The following is a 19,686-nucleotide window of genomic DNA, read 5'->3' on the forward strand; positions in this document are numbered from 1 at the left end:
AACAGCACACAGATCCTTGAGGTGTAGCGGACGCGTCGCGGCGATTGTGCGTGCACGTCGTACGCAATTCTTGCAAGCACCAGCGAAAGCGGAATCTTGGCTAATAATAGTAGCTAGAAGATGATACGGAGGCAACAACGGAACGTTCGCTCTAATAAGACAGACAAACGGACGTAGAAAAAAAAAAGTGTGGAATGGAATGAGAGTTAGGGTATGGGGGGCATACAAAACCTGCCCAAAACCTATAACTAACGCAATACACACCACCTCCGCTCCGCGGGGCCGATTTGCAAGCCAGAGCATAGATGGGAACGTGCGTAACACACAGCAAAAAAAAAAAATCGGCCGTATCGCCACAGTTTTCTTTTGCAAATGGAATTTAAAGGCCGCAAAGAAAAAGGAAGTTGGAAATTGAAAGAAAAAAGTCCACCGAACCAATACCAGCACGGAGGCAAAGAGACAAAAGGGGGAATGTGTCCATTGTGTGCAAGGGGGTGGGGAGTGGTGAAAAATACGACCAGAACGGCTGTAATTTAATCTAACCTTTAGAATATTTAATTACGAATTTATTCGCGTTTTATAATTAGATTTCCTTTTCCCGTGTCACCTATGTCGGGGGGCTGGGGCTGGGGTGTGGAGGACTTGGGACAGCGGAGTACAGGACAGGACGTGCAGGACTATCCAGGTGAAGATGGAGCAGGTTTTGTTTAGTGCCACGTGTGTTTAGTGTTTCGGGAAATTGAATTTTTTCTCCAAAACCTTCAATAAAATATGCAATTGTAATTGAAACGCATCTTGTGCTCGCGTCGTCTGCGCGCGCGTGTGGCTTTTAGGCTTTTCTTTAATAGTAAAAAGATGTTTAAATTATGCTGATAGTGATACAATTTCAACATTTTATTCGCTCCCGTGCTTTGCAACGTTCTTGAGTGAAATGAAAAGTCATTCCAGTGAAAAGTTAGTGAGCGTGTGTGGGGCATAGTCAGAGAGATGCAGACACTTGTCTAATAGGAAAAAACGACGACGGACATTGCATTGACGATGACAGTTGTTCGTCCTCTTTTTTGTGTGTGCTGATGTTGTGTTTTTCTTGCTCTTTTTTTTTGGCTGCCGTCTCCGATTAGGACAATGGCTATCGTCCTGCACCGCGACTGCCTTCTTCCGACGCATTTCCGCTTGTGTCGCAGGAATTTCGTGTTCCCTTATCCATCCTCTAGACAGCAACTTCCTTTCTTCTAGCGGAAGTCTAGCGAAAAAAAGGAGTTTTCTTGCTGTTCCTGCTGTAACTTCTTCAGTTTTTTCTTTAGTTGTTGTAAAAAAAAGAATACAAAAAAGGAAAGCGGTACACTGTGGTGGCGCGTAGCAGGAGGAGCAACCCGAAAATGGGAAGGCGCGCAGGAGGACATTCTTTATTGTGGATTTTTGCTCTACCTCTCCGTATCTGTGGTCGCTGAGCTACAGCGTACGTCCCGTACGTGAGCCATTTTTGCCAAAGTTTTCCACCGCATCCTCCCGCAACCTTCCGTAGCGTTTGGTGCTGTGTGCACCTTTTTCCTTTTCCGCACGAAAGCGGCTGTGTCTGTTTCGTTTTGAGTTCCTTTTTTCTTTTCTTTCACGAGACTTCCTTTCGTTAGAAAACTGTAATCCTATTTTTTGTTGCTTCGTATCACTACAGAAGTGTAGTTGGTGTGTTTGTGTTGCGTTTTTGTGTCGGAGTGTGTGTGTGCGTCCCAAAACAAGGAAGAATTTCCCTCTCTTTACGTTCCCGGCTGCTGAAGAATTGTCACTCCGCCGCTTCTTTTTTTGGGGGGTGTTGTACATTCTTTGAATGCAAAAAACAATCTCATATTCTGGAGTGATATTTTTTCGGGAATGGCAGGAGTGACAGGCGGCACAGAATTAGAATCAGAGAGAGAGAGAGAGAGAGAGAGGCAGCAGCAGCAGCAGGAAAAAACAAAGTTTTAAGCCTGTCGAATTTATGACGTTTGACTTTGGACACCGTTTTGGTTTCGCGTTCTCACGCCGAGCCATGTCAGGTTTTGGTTTGAGGGTTTGTTCTTTGTTTCAGTACATCCCGTGTATTCCAGCGGGTTTTGTGTTGCGGGAATAAAAAAAAACAACAGCCTGAATGTCAACTGTAGGACATCCTGCTTCCTGGAACGTACAGGAGCAGGGAGCAAACAAACGAAAACCTATTAATTTATTTCCAATAAGCTTTGCTTAGCTTTCCGTTTTGTGTTTACTTTTCATTTTGTTTAACTTCATCCGGTTCGAAGGACTATTTATGCGAGTCGAAGGTATAAATGTACCTAACCTCAAATAAGTTATTATTTCTACCACAATCATTGCTACAATGAAAGTTCGATTTTAAAGACAATTTGTACTTTAACGCAATGGTTGACTCAATGGTATTTCAAGGAAAATCATCAACAGTTACCCATAAAGATTGATATTAAAAGCACCCAACAGAAATCAAAACAAAACTAACCTTCACCAACAAAGCCAAAACGGGGATTCATTGGCCTAGATTTTTACCCTTCACCAAACCAAAACAACCAAAAAGAGGAAAAAAGCCATCTCAGCTCCCCCTTTGCTGCTGTGTGGTTTACTTTAAATTTTAATCGCGTGCCGAAAAACTTTCACTCCCTCTCTTCGTTCGTCACGCTCGCAACCCCTGGCCAGCGGGGTTGAATTATCCACTGTGGGTGTTTTGTTCTCGGCGGGTGTAAGAAAAGGTTGTCGGGAGACGCTTTTCGCCCCGTTGGCTTCACGATAAGCAATCTCTGACCTTAGTATTGTGAAGGGGTTGCTACAAAACGTGTTTACTTACAGCTATTTTAGAGGTTAATGAGGAATTTTTGAAGCATTTCCCACGCGGTTTTGTGCTGGAGGAACATTGATGGAGGCGCACAGTGAGTGATGTGTAATAGCGTTTTGTATAACTGTGTGGAAATGTATTATTTTGTAAAATTTATAAACTACATATTCCACAGTTCCTGTATCTTTAGTGTCTTGAAAACTCATTGATGTCTTTCGAGTCGCACAATCTCGCTCGCTTCCTCGAATGTTGCTCGGCATCTTAATCCATCTCGCCCTCCGTTGGCCGCGTTGACGTCAATGCATTTCCCGTGTACTATTTGCAAGGGTGTTAGTACTAGAAGAAGAACCTCCCACTTTTTAGCCGACAAAAGCCTCCCTGCAAGAAATCCCTGCGAGGCATCGGAAACGAAGGCTCACCGGCCCACTCACGGAATGACCTCAAGACCTTTTCGCGCGCTTTTCCACTTATACCCCAGTGTATGTGTGTGTGTGTAAGTGGTAGGGTGGATTGCATTTGCATCGTTTGCAGCGTTAGTGCAGCTGGACGGCTCCACCCCATAATCATGCAGGAAACAGAAACCGCGAAAGAAATACAGCGGTGCGTAAGAAATTAATCATAATCGCGCGCACGCACACACTTGGTGCCTTTTCGATCCTTTGCCAACAAACTTACGCACTGTGCAAAAGAACACCCCACAAAGAGAGAAAGAGAGAGAAAAAGAGTGAGACAGAGAAGTAGTTAATGAGACACGCTTAACCAAGCGGAAGTTAATGCTTTTGTTTCATAAAGCGCTGCTTCCCTTTTTTTCTCTCTCTCTGTCTCTCTTCCTATATCTCTCTCGCCTACTCTCTCCTCATTTCCTTTCACACTCTCACACTCTGGGAGGCTTTTTCCATCACACACACACACACACATTTTACTACATTGCTCCCCCCTTCACAAATGGATGGAACGATGTCGAGGACGACGCGTATTATCCAAGGACGATTCATCCCGTGAACGTGGAGCAAAGCGCGCGCCTCCATCCGCCTTGTATGTGTGTGCTGTGTGCCGCTGTGTGTATCCTTTGTAAGGCTGTTCTGCCCCACGCACCCAGAGCAGGCCGTGTTTGGTGGAGCACACAAAAACAAGCCACCAGTTGGGTGGGTGGGGAGCGAAAAGAAGCAACAGAAAAGCAAGGGGGCCGAGATCCCAACGACCTACCCCAACACGCTGCTCGTTGAGGTGTGGGCAAGCGCGCGAGCGAGCGAGAAGTTGTATTGGGGGGGTCGCGCAAGTTCCTTCCCTCAAGGGAAGCTGCCGTGCTGGGGGGAAGGATGCTTTTTGTGTTGTGTTGCGTGTGTGTGTGTGTGTTTGGGGCTGTGTTTGGAGCGTCTCTTTCTGGGTTGTGGTGCGTTTTTTTCCTCTGCAATCGGGGTGAAATTAAAACATCAAGCCCGCTTCCCGCGCGTATCCTTTTAGCGATGCCGGAAGGCAAAAGAACGAACGGTGCGGATTCCATATCGATAAAAGTCGTGGGCTCTGTGGGCGAGGCTCCAAAAGTACAACCGGCTTCCTTGGTTGGCTTTCTTCTGTGCTGGTTGGGCGCCTCATTAACCGGTGGAAACCATTTAGCCCGCACACACCACCCACCAGGGAGAGTTCAAAGAACCTGCGTTGCTCTAATTAATCATCATTGCTCACAAACCACCTTGCTGTGCGGTTTTTGTGCAGCGGGAGTGCAACGGGAGAGCAAAAGGAAGGTGTCGTAGGGAAAAAACTGAGAAAGGATGTTGAACCCCATTTTGTATGCCATTTTGTGGGGGCATTTTCCTTTCCCCATTTATCGATGGGCCTGTATGTGCGGGATCGCTAATGTGGTTATGGGAGGTGTGGGGTGTGGGATGTTTCGAGCCAACCGGCAACCCCTTTTAGCTTAACAAATTATAAACCCTGCTTGCTCTCTGCGGGGCTAACATCGATCGACGGATGCATTAAGGATGCAGTCCTCTGCTCCACACTCACACACCCTGAGCCCATAAGATAATGAATCCGGGACACTTTCGGGGCGCTGGGTTATTGTGGGGAGGAAGGAAGGAGTGGCAAGTTCCAAAGGAAAACAGGAGAGCATACGCATAACCATTTTTGCCCGTGGTTGAACTCCCACTTCCCTTCCCAGGTTAATGCGCTGTGTTAAGTTTTTTAATGCATCGTTGAGATGATGCACTAGCTGCCCTTGCACAGTGCGTGTGTGCGTGTGTGTGCGTGTTTCCTTTTTCTTGCTTCCGTTAAATGAAAGGAGTGCCATTTCCCTGCTCTTTTTGCGGTGAAGAAAACACGGCGTGCGAAAGAGACGGTGCCAGCCGGAGCCATTTGATCTGCAGAAGACACATGAAAGCGTAAAGCGTTGGTGGTGGTGGTGGTGGTGCTGACGACGACCGTTGGTTGGTGTCCTGCCCGGTTGAAAAGTTCGAGTGGAAAATGTGCATTAAAAGGACTCAATCAACGTTCGATGCGTGCCGTGCGTTTGAGGCTGGCAAATGGAGGATGAGGTCAAGGACCTCGCTCTTTCTCTCTCTCTGTTGCTCGGGCTGTTAATGAGTGTTTGGCAGCGGTTGGAACATAAAGGAAGGGAAATGGGGTGTTATTTGCCCATGTGCCCGTGCCACTACAAACGAAGCGAAAATGCGCTCGAGAAATGCAATTAACGCAACGCAAATGCAATTCCTTCTGATGCAGTGATTATATTGCTGCGTTGCTGCGTTGCTTAGTGCTCTGCACATTGCAGGGATGTAGCATAAAAGAAAAAAATCTTAGCACGCTTTCTGGTGCTTGAACATAACGCTTAAACTCTCCATATTTCCAACTTACGCGAAGCGCAAGACGCGTGAAGAAAAATTACACTCCAGCAGGCTGGGAAGAATTATTTTTGGAACAGTTGTGTTCCGTTCCGTTGCCACAATTCCACTCCTCCACTTCCTTCCCGTGTGTGTTTGTGTGTGACAATTTTTCCGTTGTTCCGTTGTTCCGATGGAAATGGGTAAAAATGCCCCCAGCAGAGCGGAATTGGCTCGGCGCACTCAGCGCGCTCCCTGGTGCATCATTAACAGCGCGTTGAATGTCATCTATTTTTGGCATTTTCGTGTGTGTGCGTTTTAAAGGTGTTCGTTTCCTTGGCTGAGGCTCGGGTTCCTGATTCCTCGGGACCCCCAGCAGCGAGCGAGCGAGCAAAGGAAGCGTTCCGGTGCACACAAGAAAACGGGGCACAAGCGTGATTTTTCGGTCGCGGTGAAATACGATGCAAATGGGAAGAGATATGGCACGTACAGGCGGAGAGAGCAGCGACCTGGTGTGCGACGGCTGCTCCGTATTAAATTGCTTGCTGGTTAATGAACTTTTTTTTGGGTTTTCGTCGTTGCTGTTATTGCTTGGGAAGCAGCAGCGGAGGAGAATTGTTGTTGAAGGTAATTATAGTATAAGAAACAACTACAACTGTTCCTCAAAGCTGGCTTGCAGGCTTCGCTTGTGTGTTGGAACAGTTGGAAGAGAGATTGTTCAGCGGGAAAAAAACAGAAGGAAAAATGTGCATCTTGTCATGTTGTGAAATGTGAAAAAACCGTCTCCTTGATGTATATTTTTGTAAGCAATCACGCTTTTTTAAAAGGACATTTTACACGCCTCTCATACGCGTTTACCACTCACTCCCGCCAAAGTGATGCTTTGCTTGCTACCAGTGCTAAACGGCTTATAATTAACACACTTCAACCTCCCTTTGTATCCCACCGATGTTTCCACCGGATTGGCACAATTGAGCAATTAAACAACAGGCGATAAAAATTGACTCTCTCGATGGGACTCTCTTCATGGTTTTGTGTTTTGTTTCAGGGTTTTGTTTTGCCCCGAAAAAGGGTTGGGATTTGGTGGAAGTAAAATTGTCCCAAAAAACTGGGTAAAACACAATTGACTCCCCCTGCATAAGCGAGCGAGAAGTGGGCGAGAAAGGGCAAAGGCTTTTGCGGCAAGGGAAGCCGCTTGTTGACGGGTGAAAAGTTATGAAAAGGTTCCAGGACGGTTTGTGCACAATTTTGTCAAGGACGTATCGGCTTTTTAAAAGGTTGCTCCCGCTCCGAGGAGTGTAGAGTGTGTCCTTTGTGAAAGGAAGCTGAAGAAATTGTCCATTCTAATAGCACGCGGTGTTTTGCTCCCTCGTTTATGAAAATATTGAAAAGGAAAGGTACTTCTGAAGGAGAGGTTTCAAACATCGGCACTGGCTCGAACGGTAAGAAAATGACGTGAAAGCGAAGCGAAATTGCTTGAAGTTGAAGGTTAAATTTTGGCAAACACTACACGAAAAACACATGATAATGGTAGGGGGAAGCGATTGAGATTGGCAGCAATGTTGGTGCAGAAAGAGCACAGCAGAAGCTGTGCAGTGGTTTGGCACCCTTCAAACATCGATGTCGAAGGAAGGACGTTTTCGGCGTCAAAACAGAAACAAACGCGCCCCCTCACAGCAGGAAAAATCCCCCTCGGGAAGGTTTTGGCTCTCCGTTTTACGAGTGCGCTCGTTGTGGTGGTGTACAGTAACTGTGCGCTTGTATTGGTAGAGAGTAGGTGAATCAGCATCAGGCGACGATACTGCAATACTACCACACACCAACCAAGCACGCGTTCGATGGCGTGCTAGAGCGAAAGATTAGGGAAATTAGAGACGCCTCCGGAAAACTGTTCCCATTCCCACTGCTCACTGCTCTGTGCTCTGTTCTCGGGAGGGAGGGAGACAGGGGAAAGGAAATACCTTTTCCCGCTGCTGCCCGAAGCTACTGGTATTGAGGATGAGTTTCGGGAAAAATGGACGAATGTCAAGGTCTTCCTGCGTTTGCCGGCGTTTGTCGGGCGAGGGGAGCCGATGGGATGGGATTTTATGAGTTTTGCCTTGGTTTGCGCGTCCCGGAAGTAGACAAGACACGCTTCTTTTCCTAACCTTGGTCACTATGGCAACCGTCACTCGTGGTGTGTCTCGTGGATTTTTCTTTCCCCATTTTTGGTTGTAATCGTTTTCTGGCGTTTGAAGCAGTAGTAAGAGTGTGAGAGAGTTTGCTAGCCAGGGAGACGGCTTTTGTAAAGATGTCTTCGCGCGCAAGTGACACTTTTGTGTGGAAGAGGTTAGGATATAAAGTGTTTGCAAGGTGTCAAAATCACACAGGAGCATCGGGGAGTTGTGTGTGGAGGAGAAAAAAAATGTTTGTAATACAGTTGCATACGGGGAAAGAGACCATTTCTATACCAGTTTTAATAATTATGTCTTTTGAAAATGGCCAGAATATTCATATAATTCATTTATATCGAAGTTTCAAACGTATAAAATAGTTATGGTACTGCCTGTTACAAAGACATTACACAAAAATCATAATCAATTGAGCAGAAAATGTAGTCCTCCATCAGCATGCCCACTTTAATGCCAACCACATGTGTGTAAAAACGGTTGTATTTCCGTCGTCTTCATTTTTCCCTCTTCCTTTACGGTGCGTGATGACAGATGAGAGTCCTGTCGCTCGCACCACACACCAAAATGCAGGAAGAGAAGACTCACACACACACACACGCGCGGGCGTATCCTGTGGCGTGCGGTATCTGTGGTTTTGGATGCTTGATGATGACGGTGTTGACAAACTGCAGCCGTCATTTGGGCCGCCTTTCGTATGCAGCCTAGGACGATCGTGTTTGAGCGAGCACACACGGGTCTTTTTCCTCGTCGATTTTTCTGTCAGTGTGTTGTGTTGTGGCAACCCGCTTTGCCCGCTCTTCATTTGAATCCCATCTGCTGCGCTGCGCAGCCTAGCGCAGTCGAGAGCAATTGAATTAAGGTCGTCCTAGGAAGCCGTAGATTGTGAAGACGGAAACGAGCAGCGCGCACGAATGAGACGAACATGAAGGGCAACATGTAGACAAACGGCATGGCCAGAGCGTAATGGAGCACTGTGTTTTTCTGCTGTTCCTTTTTGGTGGTATGTTTTGTGGTTCAACTGCAGCTGCTGCTACTAATGGTTGTGGCATGCATTATGGCAGGGATGAGCTGTGAAATAAAGAACTTTCTGGAACAAAATTATTTTAATTGAAATTAAACCATAGTTAACATTCAGTTTAAATAATATCAATAATAATCCTCATTTTTCTTCAAGTTCAGATAATTTTCGGTCGCGAAATTTCGACATTTGAATCAATTTTATAGCACGTCTTTATAGCAAACTAAAACTTTTCTCCCACGCCACCTAGTGTACAATAGCGAAAGCTTAAGTATAAAGCCCCCAACAGTGACAGTGAGCTTTCCTTGCATGAGAGTATTTATGCTACAAGCATACAACTCGGAGCTTTTATGCTCACACATAAATTAGCACATACAATCGTAGCATAAAAGTTGCACAGCCGGAACTCAGGCATAAAACCCGGCGCGCGACATCTGATGGCATTCAACGATAACTAAGAGCTTTCTTTTGTGTTTCTTTTTTTCCTTTCTTCCCTTTGCTTTGTTGCTATGCATACACGCACGAACCGTGCACTTTTGGCCGGGACTTTGGCAACACTTCTCTCCCGCAGATTCTGTACGGCCCGGACGGCCAACTGCTCAAGCCCGAGTCCCGCCGGGGGCGTGGAAAGGGCAGCAAATCGAAGGCAGCAGCGGCGGCAGCGGCAGCAGCGGCAGCGGCAGGAGCCACGAACGGAAGCGCTAATGGAGCGGTAAGTAGCGGGTGGTGGTAGCGTTTGGAGTAAAATATGTTTACAGTTAGAGTTGTTGGCAAGGTGGGGGGGGGGGGGAGGTTGTGTGCTCACTTAGCCTGGTGACGGTGTAAGCGGGGTGTGTAATTTTATCGAAAGAGAGAAGGAGGACCTTCTCGGTTTGGGGCTGTATTTATTTAATTTCTAGGTTTCGCAGTAGTGCTTAAGTATTGCTTTTGCAGCGTAGTGTTTAGTTTGATGTGTATTATTGGCGAAGTTTATTTTTATGTAATTTCCTTTCCACCCCCCTTTTGATACGTTCGTTTTCCACCCGCATTGGGGGTTTTCTTTAGCAAAGCAATGTGTAATTTCTGCGTGACACCAGAAAGTGTTGTAGCGTTGTATCGATTTTTAAAGCTTCTTATTTCCTCCTCCGGATTGCCGTAACTTCCCGTGCTATACAGCATACACCGCGAATCCGGCTCGCGTCGGGTCCCTTCTTCCCCTTGTCCTTACGCGTACCACGAGCTTAGTACGATGCTTGTTCGTTTGATTGTGACCATGTTTTATGCAAAAGCTACATACTTATCTCTTTTTTCTTATTTGCCCGTGTGTGTGTGTGTGCTCATACCACTACCGTCGCTAGTTCCTTCGGCTAGTTTTGCGATTAAACCCCCACCGGGCACGGGCAAGACTCGGGCAACATTCGCAAGGCGACCCCGAACCACTTCCACCCTTCTCCAACCGAACGTGTGTGTGTGTGTGGAGGAAGATTGGAAAGGAAAGGGAAGGCAAAAAAGCAAGCAAGCATGCAAGAAACCCTCTAACACGTTCACATGAGATAAGTTAAATTTATTTTGCATATAAATTAATCGCATTGCCGATCCATCCATTGAATCCCTCCTTTTTTCTGCTTTTTCTGTGGGGAAATACCGTTGTAATGCCGAAACGAAAGACGGGAAATAGTGAAGCCTGTGTGTGTGTGTGTGACGAGGAGGAGGGTAACGCGACAGACTGTGTGCGAGTGAAAGTCTAGTTTATGTTTCGCATGGTCCGATCACTTATTAGAGGATGAAGATAAGGAGCATTTCGGTGGAGCAGCCGAGCAGAGCACGCTGTAGCAAAAAAAAAAAAAACACCAAACCCGTGCAAAACAAGCGGAACATAGCCCGCGGGTTGTGGTGGAGGAATGCTTTTTTTTTAAACGAAGGAATTGGACGAGATCGTACAGTACAATTGCAACGCAACCCGACGAGTAAGGGGGTTGGCCTTGTTGTTGCTGCAGAAAGCAAGCAATAGTATCGACATAAATTTGCTGATCGGAATCGGAGGACATAAATTGATTGATTGAGACCGCCGTCATTAAATAACGGATCTAATTTGCTGTCGTGAGATGGAAAATTAAATTAACATGTTTTTATTGTACAGAACTGAATGTAATATAAGGTTCTCTTTCCAACATAATTGCTATGTCGAAAGAAGAAGGCATATTGGATCATTGTAATAAGAAATGTAACGATCGATTGGTGCCGTGACCAGGATACAGTCACTGTAGCTGAGAGTGTATGTTAGAGACTGTATGCAGTGTGTAGTTTACGCGCTAGATTTAAAGTAAATTGTATTGTTTTTGTAAGCTTTTCTGAGTACTTTTCTGTTGATTTTTGTAGAATGTTTCCACCTACCGTATTTGAAAGTTTCCTTTAGAGCGAAATGAGTATTTGTGTTAGCTAGCACCGTGTTCTGTGTTCTCTACGCCGCAACGTCGATATCATACTCATTAACATCATTTTTCCCTTCACTTGTTCTCTCTTCTCTTTTTTCTCTTTCCCTTTTTCACACTCCAATCCCAACTGCACACTACTGAAAACATTCAAATACATTGCGTCTCCTGCAAACCCTTTTCTATTGCACATTCGCGAATTGCGGCCTTCTTTCCGGTTAACCATCATCATCATCACCCGCTTTAGATCGTGTCGTACGACGCTAACGGACAGGCCGTCCGTGCTGATGGAAAGCGTGGTCGCGGACGAGGACGTGGTGGCGGGGTAAGAATACACGAAATCTTACTTACAAATACTTTCACCCAAAGTAGAAACTTCCCCCGTAGTAGTAGCAGGAGTAGCAGTGATGGTAGTAAAGGAGGAGTTAAATTAAAGCAAAAAAAAAAGGATAATGTCAACCCGAGTTTGTGGTGCGTCCTTCGAATCCGTAAACTCGGCTGAAAAGGGATATCTCCTTGGCCTTGAATGAGCGCGCCCGATCTGCCTCAACAACGATTTTGGTAATCATGTTCGGGGTCTCGTTTTGAAGAGCGACCATGAATGGCGCCGGAAATCAACGAGCTTACTCTACGCCCAGGATCATATGATTGCCATTGGGACATCCGGCGAACGATGTTTTGTACCCCCCCCCCCCCCCTCGCTCTGCCCAGTTGTGCGAGCACGAAAGCGAAAGCACGCGGCAACCAGACGAGACAATCAGTTTTCCCTCACCTCACCCATACCCATCCGGCAAAGTCAAAACGACGCGGTGTACGGCGACGATGTCGTTTGCCAAAAAACCTCAAGAGCATACCAACCGACCGGCGAGATCCCGTTGACGACGGTACGGCAACCGTCAACCTCAAGTAGCAGCGGCCTTGCCAACGGCATAGCAGCAGCAGCAGTAGTAGTAGTAGTAACAGCGGCAGAAGTCGTAAACGTAATCGTCGTAGCCTTTCACGGCGCTGTCCCTAAAGCATCAGCTTCCAATATCGTACCGCCGTTTGTCGGATTTCTAACTTTCGTACACACACACACACACAGAGTACCGGCGGCGCACCGGGAAATGGTAGACGGCATCATCATCATCGCTGTCGTCGTCGTCGTCGTCCTTAGAGCGCTTACTTTTATGGCATTCTTTGCGAACGATTCCGGATTGTGGAATACTTTTGCTGCGCTGTTTTTGCCAGACACAACAATTCCCCGCACGTTGCTCCGGTAGTACACTGCTACGTGAAGGGATCCCGTATCCCTTTTTCGCCCAGGTCCCTTTTGTTTGGTGGAGAAAGGCGTTCGCTCTTGCTGCTGCGTGGCTTCGTGCTGCCAGACTCGGAGGACCCTCCCGCCGGGGGGTCAGCGTTTCATCTTGCGCTGCTGGTGACTGTATAGCCTGGAGATGGCAAGAAGTCAGTCCCGTGGGGTATGGGTATGGTTGCTACTTAAAACACATAAAACGGTTTTAATGAATGGGGAGTGATGTTGCAAGGAGACAGAAGACATGGGCAGGGTATACAGGGATATAATGGTTTTAGTCGTATTTGGTTTGTTGTGGTTCGATGACTTTCTCTGGAAGTAAAGAGAGAGAGGGAATGAAATAAGGAATAAGGGTTTGATTGAAATTTGAGTTTCGTTGGGTAAAATTCTATGAAGAAAAAGCCCCAAACCAAAGGAAGAATCGAAATACTCTTTTGATCTTAAGGTACACTAAAGCCTAGCTAACTCCCAACAACCCTTTGGAAAGGGTTCAAGGTCGCAAAAAAAACCGGCAACACATCAGGTGAAAGACGGCGTCTATCTTTTCCACGGCAAGAGTCTCATCCCCTTCGCAGTAGCAAAGTTCTTCATACTCCAATAAATATATTTATAGCAACCGAAGGTCGTCCTAAGAGCGCAAAAAGGGATCCGGCTTTTTTTGCGACTTGGTTCTCGCATCAATAGGACGTTGCTCTCCGTTCCTATCCCTAAGGGTCACACGGGCATCAGCTGATCTGCTTGAATGGGTTTACGGAAGACGTGCCGTGCTCGTGGCGCCTTTTTCATTACTTTCATTTCATTTGCTGCCATCAGCTCCGGTGCCGGTACTGGGGTTGGCGTGCGGTTATGAAGAGTCTATCATCATCATCGGGTCAGGGCCATTTATGTTGGGACCGTTTATGATTGTCGGCCCAGCCCAAGTGGTTTGCTGTGGATGGCGCAGATATGACCGTGTCAGAGGTACGGAAAAGTTGCAGAATTGTTAAATACGAGTCCCACAGTCGTCCACAAGCATTCTTTTATGTATTCCCGAGGCATCAGGCCCCAAAAGACGAGGTAGTAGTGTTGGTTTATCGGATCTTCCCCAATGTAGCCTTGACCGGACGATTGGACGATGCTTCTGTTTTGAGTCGTATCTTCCTAGAAGAAAGGCAAACAAAAAATGGAGCCGGTTCAAGGAACGAGACGGTTTTCTCCTGCTTCCCCATTTCAAACGGTTTGCTTTGTAGCCCATAACTCCCGGGCATATAACACCGAGAAAGAACGGTCCGGGTATTTGACAGAGTTGATACTCTGTTTCTTTCAAACCCCGGCGCTCATCTCGGTGTAGAAGTTTTTCTTCAAAACGATCCGCTTCTCCTACTCCTACTGCCCCTTGCGAAAAGGGAAGAAAGGATTGCCGGGTGTGAAACTTTTACTTGTTGCTGCTCCCCCCCAACAACAACAACGGAACCCAAAAAGCCGGCCGGCCGGCCGGCTTGCGAACAGATGGAATGGATCCTTCCAATGCGCTCTATTGCTCAGCAAGTTGCCATGTTGAGGTTCGGGTTGCAGCACAAGCTAAAGTTAAAAAGCTCCCGCTCCCTCTGTCCTGCCGGTATAAGGCGGAGCAAAAACACATACAGCGCAACGTGAACGGAAACACGAGCACGATGACGACTTGCCGCTTTGGTTTGCAGCCAAATGGTGGGTTATTTTTTCGCCCTTTCGCCACGCTACCAAGCTTGGACTGCGGATCCAAAGATCAGCTGAAAGACCTGCTGCTGCTCGGTGGCGAGATTCCAACGAGCTAGACACTGCTTCCTTGCTCCGTGTGCCGGCTACTGGGAGAGGGGGGACAAAAAAGTGTCCTGTGCGCATCCCATGTCTAACCGTGCGGTGGCAAGAACACGCCCGCCCGGTCCTCTTGATTTTACTACTACTACGAGGTACGGGGACTCTCTCTCTTGTTAGATCGAGTCGAGTGGGAAGTGTTGATGACGAAGAGTCAACGTGGACTTTTACTACTCCATTGACTGCGAATTTTTATGTCAAGCGGTTATGTGTGTGTGTGTGTGTGTTTGCTTGCTTCTTTTTCCGGAGCCTCCATCGGCTCATCCCAATCCCCCAGTGCCTCCTGCAAGAAGCAACCGGAGTGTGGCCGTGGCTATAGAATGTGTTTTGCCGTGGCACACGGAGCAGTGCCTTCTACTTATCCAAACCGTCGAAAGGAAAAGTAAAAGCCATTTGGCATGGTTTGGCACGGTTTGGCTGTGCGGCTAGCCGGTGTACGGTTGGTGTTTTTCGCCCTTTTCCGTCGACACGTTTGCCGAGCAGCAGCAGCAGCAACGGCAAAAGGATTCCCCCGTGGTCGTCACGTGGCAGCAGAAGTCGAGCACCACCGCGTATAGCACACACACACACACACCACCCAGCACCAGTACTATGTGGCCGACGATATAGAGAGAGATTTGAGCTAGGTCGTTCGGGGTCTTTTATCGCACTGCTCGCGGGGCGGCTTCTATTGTAACGAATTCTTCCATCAGCAGTCGTGCAGCCCGGGGAGCGGCACGGGGAAGCTTAATCGTTTTCAAGTTCATCCCCTTATGTGGCTGTCTCGGAGAACGGTGGCAAACACGAGACCGTATGTGCCGTACGTACATACGTACATTTCTTTCTTTGCATCCCATGTGGTGGTGTCCCCGGGGATATGCCGTCGCCCGGTCTGGTTTGATGTTTAGGAATTCCCCCAGAAGTGTTTCGAGCCCGAGTTGCTCATCGCCGTCGTCGTCGCAGACAGGGCGGCACGTGCCACATCGTCTCGAACGACGACCGGAATGGGGTTAGGATCGCTTTGATTCGATTGCGAGATAGACGACGACGACGATGGTACGTCAAACGGTGAAACAGATCTACATCGAGCAGACGATGATGACTCGCGCACGCGATGACTGACGATGGTGACGATGGTATGGTACAGAAAGCAGAACCGCAGATAGAACGGAAAAGATTACTCGCCCGAAGTGAGAAAGTGTGCCAGTCAGTTCGTTCGTGCGTTCGCACCTCTGGCTGCGATGACTTCTTGGCTTGGCGTCGTACGCTAGGATCGTGTCGGTGGTAGGTTTGGTCAAAATGGAACAGGCCTGTGTTGGGATTGGCAAAATCGACCATTAGTGACATACAAACATCTTGTTCAGTGTCAAGGTCTGATTGGTTTTTTGTACCTCAAAAGGTGTGGAAAGAATTACCTTTGAATGTAAGGTTATTAGGTATCTCTTTCAAACACCACAGCCCAACACATCACACCCACTGTTCGCAGTCTTGCGGCATATATGAAGCGATATCGTTATTCCACAATTCCCGCGCTGATCATCGTCGATGGAATGGGACGGATGAAGAGAGAAATAAAAAAAACACAAAACGCAGAACCTTCTGAAGAATCGCTCCCCAAAGGCAGGAAGGCTTGTTGCTCTTCTGGAAGAAAGAAAAGAAGTAACGCGCGGCACGCAAAAGCCCCGGCGCATAATAAAAGAGATATCAAGTATCGGGTTCGGTCGTTGTTGGCGGTGCTGACGGCGCGCACAGACAGACACATAGCAGACAGATTTCGGAAGTTTCGGAATAATCTCGCCCATCCCCCAAATGCTCTCCTCGGGTCTTGGCGGGCTCGGCTCCATGCTGGGACACACAGAGGCACACACAGAGTGCTCCGGCTTCTCATGTATCTTTCTTTAAAGATCCGCTCCCTCGCACTCATACGGCTGTGCGGTTGAACGGCTTAGCGCCATCATCAACACCTTGCTTCGCCTCGTCTTTTGACGGCACGAGCCATACAGAGGTGGAGCAGATATATGTGTCGGGAGACCGGGAAATTGAAAGACGGCCTTTCCACGGCTCGACAGGTAGCCCACACCATTAGACAGATGTACCAACAGACACAGCTCCAGTTTTTGTTGCTGTTGTTGCTCCTGGTGGTGGTGGTTCCGCCACGAATCGGTAGCTTTTTATGTCTTTTTGGGATGATGATTATGAGCCGTTTTGTCTGGTCGAGAGCGTCTTTCCCTCTTGCTGCGGATCGTCGATTTATTGGGATAGGTTCGCGCCTGTACTTTCCGTTCACTTTTCAAGTTTCTGGCTGAATCTCTCGAAAGCAAACCGTCAGGGGGTTTTGATCGTTTGTTGACGTTAAAGAGTGGTTAGTTTGCGCGTGTGTGTGTATGAGTGTGAGGTGCTACTTCAACCACAAGACACTTGAGGGCAGACCATCAGGCGGAGGAACCTCAAACGAGAAGGTGTTCCGGCCAGCGTTGTGTGTTGTCTGTTTGTTTTGTTTCGCGTTTTCCATTTTTCCACCACGGCGGCAATCTTCAAACGACCGTTTATCTTTCCAATCGGAGTCGGAGATGTTTATGTGCGTGCTTCCCTCAGGGGAGGGATTTATGTTTGGCGGTGATTAATAGCCGTGTTTCTTGTTCTTTTTTTGCGCTTCAGTAATATCTGTTTTATTTTAGTATTTAAACCCCCTCTATGTGCGATTATAACGCATCGAAATGAAGCTTTAAAAGCAAAGTTTAGAATGTGATGTCACTGCCCATGGGAGCTTCAGTCAGTAGAAAAGAAAGGGAACAACTCTTTGCCCCAATGCCCATTGGTGACACACTGACCCGTGCGGTTGGCAGAAGGCCGCTAAAGGAAAGCTTTTACCTTTTTGCCAATTTTGTAGCCGTCGGGTTACGTTTTATCTGCAAACGCCTCGAGGCAAACTTCCCCGCGGGACAGTGGCTAGAGGAGGGAAAAAAAGGAATGGCTAGAGTGCACAGAGGTTGGAAAACGCTTTTTCCCATCCTACATAGCGAAGCGGGCAGAATGTAAGCTGCATCTTGCTTCGCTGCGGCCCACTCTCTTCCCGGTTGCATCGTTTACCAAGACGCGAGACGACGGGGACGGGGACGAGGACAAAAGTACCGTTCGTGTTCTAAATAACTTGCGCGCTGTGTCGTGTCGTGTGTGCTTAGAGAGAATGGGGAGGGTAGAAAACCTGTTTGCTGTACCCTGTGGCCCAGTGCAGGGCTTAGGGGAAGGAATTTAAAATTAAATTAATTGATTCTTTCGATCCATTCGGTTTTGGATTAAAATATTTTCCATTTTCCTGTTTTTTGTACCCATCGTAGTAGGTGCTGTAAAAGTAAATCTTCAATTAAATCTTGAAATTAACTATGCTTGCCGGCCGGATAACCTACTTCTTGTGTGCATCTTGGTGTGCATCGTTGCATTTTTCCTAGCGTCGCCCCCTCTCTCTCTCTCTCTCTCTCTCTCTCTCTCTCTCTCTCTCTCTCTTTGATAATTTATCTTTCCACACTCTAACAACACCTTCCTCCAAATGCCGACGGATTTTTTTTTGTTGTTGTTGCGAACAGCGAAATCTGGCGCATCTTCGGGCCACAATCGGGGTAAAGATGGGCCGCGCTTGATTTGGAATTTTGAGCTGCAGCTGCATGTTGTGATTGTGGAGTAAACAGAGAAAGAGGAATAGAGAGGCAAGCATTTAAATTGTAAATTTTTCCACCCCGATTTGAATATGCATCGTGCCATCGGTGCCGGTTTCCACCCGCTTGCTACGGATGCACACACATTCTCTCTCTCTTTCTCTCTCTTGTCACTCCTTCTCAGGGGTTTGGGATAAACGTGAGTCTGCGAACACGTGCGTTTTAGCGTTTCCCAAAAGAGAATGCAGTTTGGCGAGGAAGTGCGATTATTTTTCGCTTTGAAAGTGGCGAAACCAGTCGTTGGTATCTTCTTTCGTTTCTTTACTAGTGTGTGTGTGTGTGTTTGTGGGGCAGTTAATCATAATTTTGGATCATATAAATCAACAAGAAATATGCATTTTGTTGCTGTGTTTTTCATAGCTTTTTCATAATGATAAACGAAGAGGCTTCAATCTTCTGCTGCTGCTTAAAGTCTTGAATATTTTAAACGTATGTGAAGTGGGGTTTGTTTCCAAATCACTTTAAAAAAGATTACTCCTTTGTTCACAAAAAAAAAAAAATGAAAAAAAACAGTGTGTTTTCTATGCATTCAAAAGAGTTTTGCGAAAAGTAGACAATCTTCCGAGAAAACTTGCCACAAAGCGGTACCGACCAACCGACTAACCAGCCAACATTACCATCAAAGCAGGGAAGCATAAAGTTCCGCTACACGAAAACAGCAAACAATCGCTCATAAATATTCGAACTGTGCGCTGTGTCGTTCTTTTTACTTTACTTTGCACACGTTGTGTGTGTGTGTGTGTCCCCTATCCTGTTTTATGGAGGATGTTTTCCTTTTCGTTGTACATCTTGTGATGTTATTTCATTTCATTACAAAGACCTATTTTTACTGTATGTACTCTACTAGAGAGAGAGAGAGAGAGAGAGAGAGGGAGAAGGGGTTTTGTTGATTCTCTTTCTTTGCTCCCCAGTTTTGCGCGGGCGCCCTCGTGCGTGCGTGTATGTGTCAATGTTGTACAATGCAGCTTATTATCGCAGCATAAGCGCAGCGTTTGGTTTGGTTTTGCCGGGAAAGGTGGTGGTGTCCGCTTTTCTTCGGGTCTTGTCCTTCATGTGTCGATGCTTTTCTACGCCAGTGTGCACTTTTTTCAATATTTTCACTGACCGCGCTGATCTCTTGCGGTCTTGCGGGCATTAACTCATTGAATATTTATGGGAACATGGTGCCCGCTGGCAACACGGTTGCTACGGTTACCGGGCACGAGAGGAGAGGAGCACGAGCGTGTGTTGTTTGACCTCGGGGCGTTGGAGAACGATGGGGAGAAAAAGAGAGAGAGAGAGAGCTGTAGCCCTTTGGTTGGGTGAGGCACACCCTCCCCCAATACATCCTGTAACATCATTCGCTCGGGTCGGGCAAGTGGTCGGTTGCGTCATTTTAACATGTAAACGGGTTAAAGTAGTTTACAGCATGAATGTGCTGCATATTTCTTAAAAGGTCAAAAAAGACGACAGAACCAAAGGAATGGAACCAACGAAAAATGGATTGGAAATTGGCAAAAAAGCTACAGCTGAAAGTTCCCTTTTTTTGTGTACACCCACAATCGCCCAAAAGCTCTCCCAGACGCAGACGAATTGATGCCGTTCCCTTCGCCTTCCCCCGGTTCTTTTTGCAATGAAAGGGAAATTTTCTCAT

The 19,686-nt window shown here is 47.1% G+C and overlaps 1 protein-coding gene across 4 annotated transcripts in view; it reads left to right on the plus strand.

Moving 5' to 3' along the window:
* The window catches only part of LOC120953591 (DNA N6-methyl adenine demethylase), a 160,409-nt gene that overhangs the window by 29,689 nt on the left and 111,034 nt on the right, over window positions 1–19,686 (plus strand). For 2 of the 4 annotated variants that reach the window (XM_040373704.2, XM_040373705.2), the window contains exons 4-5: window positions 9,395–9,535; window positions 11,482–11,559. In XM_040373704.2, the coding sequence (XP_040229638.2) occupies window positions 9,395–9,535; window positions 11,482–11,559 (219 nt within the window). The remainder of the gene's footprint in view (window positions 1–9,394; window positions 9,536–11,481; window positions 11,560–19,686) is intronic. The other 2 variants (XM_040373706.2, XM_040373707.2) reach the window with 1 other exon arrangement.

The sequence above is a fragment of the Anopheles coluzzii genome, chromosome 2 (genome assembly GCF_943734685.1).
Source record: "Anopheles coluzzii chromosome 2, AcolN3, whole genome shotgun sequence".
NCBI lineage: Eukaryota > Metazoa > Arthropoda > Insecta > Diptera > Culicidae > Anopheles > Anopheles coluzzii.